Source organism: Penaeus monodon, chromosome 6, assembly GCF_015228065.2.
Source record: "Penaeus monodon isolate SGIC_2016 chromosome 6, NSTDA_Pmon_1, whole genome shotgun sequence".
NCBI lineage: Eukaryota > Metazoa > Arthropoda > Malacostraca > Decapoda > Penaeidae > Penaeus > Penaeus monodon.
The window spans coordinates 7,308,380-7,318,990 of record NC_051391.1 but is presented as its reverse complement, the minus strand read 5'-3'; the positions used below and the strand labels follow the sequence as shown (position 1 = coordinate 7,318,990).

The 10,611-nt window shown below is 41.8% G+C and overlaps 1 protein-coding gene across 1 annotated transcript; it reads right to left on the bottom strand.

The window, feature by feature from the left end:
* Positions 1-8,725: 8,725 nt before the first annotated feature.
* Positions 8,726-9,665, bottom strand: LOC119574172 (histidine-rich protein PFHRP-II-like). Its single transcript, XM_037921263.1, has 3 exons — positions 9,645-9,665; positions 9,313-9,546; positions 8,726-9,175 (listed from the first exon to the last, which is right to left on the bottom strand). The coding sequence occupies exons 1-3, from the start codon at positions 9,654-9,656 to the stop codon at positions 8,831-8,833; spliced, it is 591 nt and encodes a 196-aa protein (XP_037777191.1). The 5' UTR covers positions 9,657-9,665; the 3' UTR covers positions 8,726-8,830.
* Positions 9,666-10,611: the final 946 nt, after the last annotated feature.

Genomic DNA, 10,611 nt, shown 5'->3' with positions numbered 1-10,611 from the left:
AACAGTGGATGCATCTTTTAAGGTTTTTAATTCAGTAAGTTCAGTCAAACTGGGGAGATGCTTCAACCTTTTTCCCGTAATATTTTTCAGGGCGTGGAAATTGATCGGTAATCATTTCAAATTAAGTTCGTAGGCGTGTGAACTATAGCCGAAACGGATTTCCATTTCTGTTATTCATCCGTCTGATGAGCTCTAGACCAGTTCGGTTTATCTTCATTTTGTATTGTGGCTGCTTTCCTATTCATTTAGATACAGACAGATGGATAGATAGACAAATATGTGCATATGTATGCATATGTATGTATGTATATATGTATAACACATACAAATAAATATGTGCATATGCACGTATATGTATGTATATATGTATAATACACACACACACACACACACACACACACACACACACACACACACACACACACACACACATATATATATATATATATATATATATATATATATATATATATGTATATATATATATATATATATACATATATATATATATATATATATATATATATATATATATATATATATATATGTGTGTGTGTGTGTGTGTGTGTGTGTGTGTGTGTGTGTGTGTGTGTGTGTGTGTGTCTCCAGGGAATAGCTATAACCATCTGCAGCCGACTTCAATCCTCGCTAGTAGAGTTAACACCGGTAGACGAGCGTATTATGGCACTGAGACTGAACCATGCTTTTGGCTTTGTGTCACTAATTGCTGTGAACTTATGAATTGAGAAGGAGTTCATAAAAAAAATTAACGGAATGTGTTTGGAGAGCTGCATTACAAATGTCTTTATATATATTGCCATATATGCATAGATACATACAAACATACTTATACGAATATGTGTATGTATATAGTAGAAAAAAACACAATGCAAAAACCAGATTTATTAAAAATGAGACTACTGTTTCGAAATCCACTTGGATTCCATCATCAGACATGAAGACTCATAAATTCACAGCAATTAGTGACACAAAGCCAAAAGCATGGTTCAGTCTCAATGCCATAATACGCTCGTTAATCGGTGTTAACTCTACTAGCGAGGACTGAAGTCGGCTGGAGATGGTTATAGCTATTCCCTGGAGATGATGACCATCGTCACGGCCCGATCATCCCATACTGATCATGCCGCTTCTCACCTCCATCACCACAGTCCTCAAACGCTTCAGTTCCCTCGACAGCAGGGGTAACCGTTCATCCTGCCGCAAGGACCAGATGTTCCAAGCTCCTACCCGGGCAGATCACCTAAGGTTAAGCCTTGAGCAGTCGCTCCGTGTGTATGCCACCACTGCCAACTCTGCCGACGCTACCCCATATAAAGGGGGGCAGCAGGCTGTGGAGCCCAAAGTCTGCCTGTGAGTTCCCTTGGTCTTTGTCTCACAGGTTTCACACTGAGTTGGCGGCTGCCAGAACGCAGGCAGGTCCCATCCTACGCCCCAGCAGTCGCCCTCCCAGCGGGATCCACAACCCGCCTCATTTACTGGGTAAGAGGGGCAGTACCCCTCCCCCCAGTATTTCCATTTATGTGGGGGGTGGAGAACTGGCATGTATGATCTGGTTCCCCAACTATATATTGCAGTCGGACCGACGATAACCGACACAGCACCAAAGGAGGACCCTGCTGCAGAACCAGTCACCTTAGGATGCTGTGGGAAGTACGTCATCGGATGATCGCCATAGGCTCTGCGGACCAGGCTGTTCGTCAGAGCAGGTGTTAAGCTACCCCATGAGTGGATGGGCGAGATCCAGCGAAGGACCAGGAACTCGCCAGTGCAGGTACCAGTCACTCTAGGATGCTGTGGATGGGCGACGCCTGGCGGGACGCCCGCAGATCCAGTCAACTCCAGGAGCTCGTTAGCGCAGGTATCAGCCGCCCCGAGATGCCGGAGAGGACGCCCCTGCCCTGATGCCCGTGGTCCAGATGAAGATTACGAGGACGAGGACGAGCATGCCGCCGAGGACCTGGACGAGATCTGTGAGGACGTGTGGACGAGGACTACGAGGGAGTCTAGACGAATCTGAATCTAGACGAATCCTGTGCGAGACTTTCGAGGACGTGTGGACGTCGAGGACGGACAGATTACATCGAGTACCAAGGAAGAAGAGGACGAGCAGCCACGAAGATGTAACAGGACAAAGTACGCGAGAACGAGATGAGCAGCCAGGTTAGGTCACCCTTTAGGGAAATCTATGACGCCTCGAGGGCGAGGCGTGAGTAGGTGGCCGAGCAATGTCGATGTAGCAGACGGGACTGGTGACCTCACCTCGCTCCCCCCATGCTTCCTCCAGCTACTTCTATCATTTCCGGCAGCTGGAACGGTCCTACTTATACCGAGGATGACCTAGGCCTCAGGGAGTTCGTCGCCAGCGTCCAGCATGGTAAGGTCGGCCTAGCCCTCCCCCTCTGGGCAGGTTGACCTGACGCAGGACCCAGCATACCGCCTTACCCATATAGAGACATCGTCTCGTGTGTTCCCATACTGTGTGTCAACTCTTAGTAATAAAGAGTCACACCGTTAACAAGTATCACAACCCCTGCAAAGCCACTGTACTAAGGTTCATAGCCTTTTACACACACACACACACATATATATATATATATAATATATATATATATATATATATATATATATATATATATATATATATATATATATATATATAATATATATGTGTGTGTGTGTGTGTGTGTATATATGTGTGTGTGTTTGCGTGTGTTTCCGTGCATATGGGTGTGTATAGCTGTAGTAAACTAATAAAAAGTTAAAATAAACGGATAACTATATGTGCGGAATACCTCAAAAGGCAAACATCACATGGTACTGGAACTGAAATTCTCCTGTCTATAAGAGACTTTTGACTGAATAAAAGGTTGTTGCTGGAGTCAAAGGATCAGATTCACATTTTCATTTTATTATACAAAAGTCTTTTAAATACTGACAATGTTCACTGAACTTTCCGTACACAAGGAATACTTCTTTAGCTTAGGTATGATAGGAGGGTACAACTGGGGCATGATATGCTGGCTCAGGAGCGTGATATGCTGGTTGAGGGGCGTGGTATGCTGATTGAGGGGCGTGGTAAGCCTTAGCAGGGGCGTGGTGAGGGACGGCTGCGTGGGCGTCGTAGTGGGCCGTCCCCTCGTAGGAGACGGTGGGGTGGTAGCCAGTCTCGTCGGCGTAGTATGTGACGGTCTGGACGCGGCCGTCGGGGAGGTGCACGAAGTACTTGCCCTCCGTCTTGTAGCCGTCGCGAGCCTCCGAGTGGCCGAAGTGGGTGCCGGCGTAGTCGTCGTTGACAGCATACTCGAAGGCGTAGTGTGGAGGCGTCTAAAATGAGTGGACATGGTGTTACGTGACATAGTCTTCATTTTGATAGAAGGTATCCTTTTCAAACACCTTTAATCTCATACTATAGATATGAAATCATGAATCCAAATAAATGTTAATGTGAAGAAAGTAGAACTTACATCAGGATAAGCAGGAGCATATCCTTTTCCGTGATGTACAGGAGCAGCATGGACTACAGGGGTAGCATGGTGCACTGGGGTAGCATGGTGCACTGGGGTAGCATGGTGCACTGGGATAGTATGGTGTACAGGGGCTACATGATGTAGAGTAGCTGCATGGTGATGTAGTGGGTGGTGCAGAGAACTCTTTACATGGTGACTGATGTCGCCTGAAACGAGGGCGACCACGCCTGCCACCAGCACCAAGCCTACCTGTTGGTAAAGATAGAATAGCATTGGTAAATGGAGTCAACATCTTTCCCAGTTCTTAAAACTTCAAATGTCGGAGAAGGCACCATCTCACAGTCACTACCTTTCGCATCATGTTGAGGTTGAGAAAGTTGTGACTTACTGGGAAGTGCCTCCCTTTATATATAGCTGCCGTGCCGCTTGCGTTGACCGCTGAAGGTCACTCTTGTTTTTGTTCGCCTAAAGGGAACTTGTCAACATGCTCTTTGGCCTTAGCTGCAAGTCAATCAAATATTAACTACGTTCGAAGTCCAACTTTATCTTGTGGATGAAAGTTAACTTTCAAACTATGATGTTCATCAAATGCAGTTTGGAAATCCGGACCAAAAAGCAGGGAATGCGATGGTAATCCTCATGATACCTTCTTTCAGTTGGAATTCCTTCGTGTGTCAAGGTCGATCGCTTCGCAAACGCAGCTCTCCTCCATGATCATCTCCACCGTGCAGCTCACAGAAGAGAAGGCTTATCATCTGTCACACAGATAAACAAAGAAGGGACTACAAAAAAGAAGACGAAATTGATCACAACGAAGACATTGTTAGGACATCAGAGATATTCCTTATATGATAGTCTATATTGGTCTGTAATCTGGAAGGAAGTAAATTACAATAGCGAGACTACGCTTATTGCACAGTGCTCTGTGGAATAGTAACATCACCACCTTAAATTGTGGTAAACGTCCAATCCTCATGCGTTATGCATTACGCAACACATAAATATTTATAAAAGCTCTTTTCTAATCGAGCTAAATATATCTATTTTTTAATGCAAAATTTTCATGCTAATTGATAAAATGTTTTCTTGTTGATTCCTTTCTTTTTTAAATTGGAAGAAATAAGAAAGATATTCAGAGATGAACGCTAGGGTGCAGCTTTTCAGGTACGTGTGACTGATGGTCCTTTTAATTCAGTAAGTTCAGTCAGACTAGGAGAAGGTTCAACCTTTTGTTATATTTTTTTCAGGGGCGTAAATTGATCGGTAATTATTTCAAATTAAATTTGTGTGATAGACAGATAGACAAACAGACATAACTATAGATTAACAGAAAGCTTACTTAAGATTGCATATACATATGCGTGTATATGTATGTATATATATATATATATATATATATATATATATATATATATATATATATATAGACAGAGAGAGGGGGGGGGGAACACAGACACAAAAACAGTAATGTGTACAGAAAGATAAATAGGAAAATTCACATAGCTATACATGGATAGATAGGTAGATCTGCATGCATAGATATGTATATTTATATATATGTATGTGTGTGTGTGCATGTGTGTATGTGTGTGTGTGTGTGTTCATGTGTATATGTGTGTCTCTGTGTGTGTGAGTGAGTGTGTTTGAGTATATGTACGTGTGTGTGTGCATGTGTGTATGTTTGTCTGTGTCTGTGTGTGAGTCAGTGAGTGTGTGTGTATGTGTGCTTGTTTGTGTGCGTGTGTGCACGCACACATACATATACATTGATCTGTACATATATAAGTATGTAAGTATGCATCTATCTATGCATAGGTAATATATAAGTAGACATTTGTAATGCAGCTTTCTAAATTCATCCAGTTGATTTCTCAATGAATACCCTCTTAAATCAAAAGGTAACCCAGATAGATGCTTACATATTTTTCCCAGGCCTGTTTCAAGGCATGTGAAATGCTATTTGACAAAAAATTTACACACGGACACACACACACACACACACACACACACACACACACACACACACACACACACACACACACATATATATATATATATATATATATATATATATATATGTGTGTGTGTGTATGTGTGTGTGTGTGTGTGTGTGTGTGTGTGTGTGTGTGTGTGTGTGGTGTGTGTGTGTGTGTTTGCGTACATATATGTGTAAATGAACCTTTTTAAGTAATAAAAATTTAAAATAAACAGATAACCATATATGCAGAATACCCCCAAAAGGCATACATCACATCACGGCATTTTCCGGCAATGGAATAAGTCTTGTATCTTTCTTGAAGGATCACTTATGGCATGTCATATTATGTAATATAGGAACTGGAATAATCTTGTCTATAAGAGACTTTTGACTAAATGGAAGGTTGTTGCTTGAGTCAAAGGATTAGATTCACAGTTTCATTTTATTATACAAAAGTATTTTAAATACTGACAATGTTCATTGAATTTTTCGTACACAAGGAATACTTCTGTAACTTAGGCATGATAGGTGGGTAAAACTGGGGCATGATATGCTGGCTCAGGGGCGTGATATGCTGGCTCAGGGGCGTGGTATGCTGGTTGAGGGGCGTGGTGAGGGACGGCTGCGTGGGCGTCGTAGTGGGCCGTCCCCTCGTAGGAGACGGTGGGGTGGTAGCCAGTCTCGTCGGCGTAGTAAGTGACGGTCTGGACGCGGCCGTCGGGGAGGTGCACGAAGTACTTGCCCTCCGTCTTGTAGCCGTCGCGAGCCTCCGAGTGGCCGAAGTGGGTGCCGGCGTAGTCGTCGTTGACAGCGTACTCGAAGGCGTAGTGTGGAGGTTTCTAAAATGAGTGGACGTGGTGTTACGTGACATAGTGTTCGTTTTGATAGAAGGTATCCTTTTCAAAAACCTTTTCTCTCATACTATAGATAATATGAAATCATGAATCCAAACAACTGTTAATGTGAAGAAAGTAGAACTTACATCAGGATAAGCAGGAGCATATCCTTTTCCGTGATGTACAGGAGTAGCATGGACCACAGGGGTAGCATGGTGCACTGGGGTAGTATGGTGTACAGGGGCTACATGGTGTAGAGGAGCAGCATGGTGATCTAGTGGGTGGTGCAGAGAACTCTTTACATGGTGACTGATATCGCCTGAAACCAGGGCGACTGCGCCTGCCACCAGCACCAAGCTTACCTGTTGGTAAAGATAGAATAGCATAAATGGAGTCAACATCTTTCCCAGTTGTTAAAATTTTCAAATGTCACAGAAAGCACCATCTCAAAGTCACTACCTTTCGCATCATGTTGAGGTTGAGAAGGTTGTGGCTGTGTTGGAAGTGCCTCCCTTTTTATATGGCTGCCGCGCCGCTTGCGTTGACCGCTGAAGGTCACTTGTGCTGTGTGTCCGCCTAAAGGGATCTTGTCAGAATGCTCTTTGGCCTTACCTGGAAGTATTAACTACGTTCGAAGTCCAACATCATCTTGTAGGAGAAAGTTAACTTTCAAACTATGTTTGATGTTCATCAAATGCAGTTTGGAAACCCGGACCAAAGAGCAGGGAATTCGATGGTATTTCACTTGATACCTTCTTTCAGTTGGAATTCCTTCGTGTGGCAAGGTCGATCGCTTCGCAGTCGCAGCTCTCCTTCATAATCATCTCCACCGTGCAGCTCACAGAAGAGAAGTCTTATCAGCTGTCACACCGATAAACAAAGAAGGGACTACAAAAAGAAGACGAAAATGATCACGGTTCCATGTAGTACGACGAAGACATTGTTAGGACATCAGAGATATCCCTTATATGATAGTCTATATTGGTCTTTAATCTGGAAGGAAGTAAATTACAATGGCGAGACTACGCTTATTGCACAGTGCTCTGTGGAATAATAAAATCACCACTTTAAATTGTGGAAAACATCCAATCCTCATACGTTATGCATTACACAACGCATAAATATTTATAAAAGCTCTTTTCTAATCGAACAAAATATGCAAAATTTCCATGCTAGTTGACAAAATGTTTTCTTGTTGATTCCTTTCTTTTTTACATTAGAAGAAATAAGAAAAATATTCAGAGATGAACACTAGGGTGCAGGTTTTCAGGTACGTCTGACTGATGGTCCTTTTAATTCAATAAGTTCAGCCAGACTGGGAGAAGTTTCAACTTTTTTTTTTTCTTCTTTTTTTTTGAGGGTGGGGGCGTAAATTGATGGATAATCATTTCAAATTAAATTTGTGTGATAGATTGACAAACAGACATAACTATAGATTGACAGAAAGCTTACTTAAGATTGCATATGTATATTCTAGTATATATATATATATATATATATATATATATATATATATATAGAGAGAGAGAGAGAGAGAGAGAGAGAGAGAGAGAGAGAGGGAGTGAGAACACAGACACAAAAACAGTAAGTATACCAAAGATGAAGAGGAAAATTCACATAGATATGTATAGATAGATAGGTAGATCTGTATGTTTGCATGCATGTAGATATGTATATGTATATACATGTATATATATGTGTATGTTTTTTTTTGTGTGTGTGTATGTGTGTTTGTGTGCATGTGTGTGTGTGTGTGTGCATGTATATGTGTGCCTGTGTCTGTGTGAGTGAGTGAGTGAGTGAGTGTGTGTGTTTGTGTGTGTATTTGTATGTGTGTGTGCACACACACACGTACATATACATAGATCTGTACATATATAAGTGTACGTATGTATCTATCTATGCATAGGTAATATATATGCAGACATTTGTAATGCAGTTCTCTAAATACATCCAGTTGATTTCTCAATGAACACCCTCTTAAATCAAAAGTTCACACATATAGATGTTAGATATTTTTCCCAGGCCTGTTTTAAGGCAGTAAATTGATATTTGACAAAAATTTTACAAACGGACACACACACACATACATAAATAAATATATATATATATATATATATATATATATATATATATATATATATATGTTTATGTATATGTGTGTGTGTGTTTGCGTACATATATGACTAACTGAACCTTTTTAAAGTAATAAGAAGTTAAAATAAACGGATAACCATATGTGCGGAATACCCCCAAAAACGTACTTCAGATCATGGCATTTTCCGGAAATGGTATACGTCTTGTGTCTTTCTTGAAGGATCACTTATGGAATGTCATATTATGTATTATAGGAACTGGAATTCCCTTGTCTATAAGAGACTTTTGACTAAATAGAAGGTTGTTGCTTGAGTCAAAGGATTAGATTCACAGTTTTATTTTATTATACAAATGTACATTATTATACAAAAGTGTTTTAAATATTGACAATGTTCATTGAACTTTTCGTACACAAGAAATACTTCTTTAACTTAGGCATGATAGGTGGGTACAATTGGGGCATGATATGCTGGTTCAGGGGCGTGGTATGCTGGCTCAGGTGCGTGATATGCTGGTTGAGGGGCGTGGTAAGCCTTAGCAGGGGCGTGGTGAGGGACGGCTGCGTGGGCGTCGTAGTGGGCCGTCCCCTCGTAGGAGACGGTGGGGTGGTAGCCAGTCTCGTCGGCGTAGTATGTGACGGTCTGGACGCGGCCGTCGGGAAGGTGCACGAAGTACTTGCCCTCCGTCTTGTAGCCGTCGCGAGCCTCCGAGTGGCCGAAGTGGGTGCCGGCGTAGTCGTCGTTGACAGCATGCTCGAAGGCGTAGTGTGGAGGCGTCTAAAATGAGTGGACGTGGTGTTACGTGACAATGTCTTCGTTTTGACAGAAGGTCAAAAAAACCTTTTCTCTCATACTATAGATAATATGAAATCATGAATCCAAACAACTGTTAATGTGAAGAAAGTAGAACTTACATCAGGATAAGCAGGAGCATATCCTTTTCCGTGATGTACAAGAGCAGCATGGTGCACTGGGGTAGCATGGTGCACTGGGGCAGCATGGTGTACAGGGGCAGCATGGTTTACAGGGGCTATATGATGTAGAGGAGCAGCATGGTGATCTAGTGGGTGGTGCAGAGAACTCTTTACATGGTGACTGATATCGCCTGAAACCAGGGCGACCACGCCTGCCACCAGCATCAAGCCTACCTGTTGGTAAAGATAGAATAGCATTGGTAAATGGAGTCAACATCTTTCTCAGTTCGTAAAACTTCAAATATCACAGAAGGCACCATCTCAGTCACTACCTTTCGCATCATGTTGAGGTTGAGAAGGTTGTGGCTGTGTTGGAAGTGCCTCCCTTTTTATATAGCTGCGTTGACCGCTGAAGGTCACTCTTGTTTTGTGTTCGCCTAAAGGGAACTTGTCAGAATGCTCTTTGGCCTTACCTGCAAGTCAATCAAATATTAACTACGTTCGAAGTCCAACTTCATCTTGTAGGAGAAAGTTAACTTTCAAACTATGTTTGATGTTCATCAAATGCAGTTTGGAGATCCGGACTAAAGAGCAGGGAATCCGATGGTATTCCTCTTGATACCTTCTTTCAGTTGGAATTCCTTCGTGTGTCAAGTTCGATCACTTTGCAAACGCAGCTCTCCTTCATAATCATCTCCACCGTGCAGCTCACAGAAGAGAAGTCTTATCAGCTGTCACACCGATAAACAAAGAAGGGACTACAAAAAAGAAGACGAAAATGATCACGGTTCCATGTAGTAAGACGAAGACATTGTTGGGACTTTAGAGATATTCCTTATATGATAGACTATAATGGTCTGTAATCTGGAAGAAAGTAAATTACAATAGCGAGACTACACTTTATTGCACAGTGCTCTGTGGAATAATAGAATCACTACTTTAAATTGTGGAAAACATCCAATCCTCATGCGTTATGCATTACGCAACACATAAATATTTATAAAAGCTCTTTTCTAATCGAACAAAATAGTTCCTTTTTATGCAAATTTTCCATGCTAGTTGACAAAATGTTTTCTTGTTGATTCCTTTCTTTTTTACATTAGAAGAAATAAGAAAGATATTCAGAGATGAACACTAGGGTGCAGGTTTTCAGGTACGTCTGACTGATGGTCCTTTTAATTCAGTAAGTTCAGTCAGACTGGGAGAAGTTTCAACCTTTTTTCTGCAATGCATTTTCTTCAGGGGGCGTAAATTGATAGGTAATCATTTCAAATTAAATTTGTGTGATAGATAGACAAA

What these genes read in the sequence shown, in the direction of transcription:
- LOC119574172 (XM_037921263.1), bottom strand. An exon ending in ATGCTCCTGCTTATCCTGAT is followed by an intron (nt 9,176 to 9,312) that starts GTAAGTTCTACT and finishes CACTCATTTTAG; the next exon opens with ACGCCTCCACACTACGCCTT.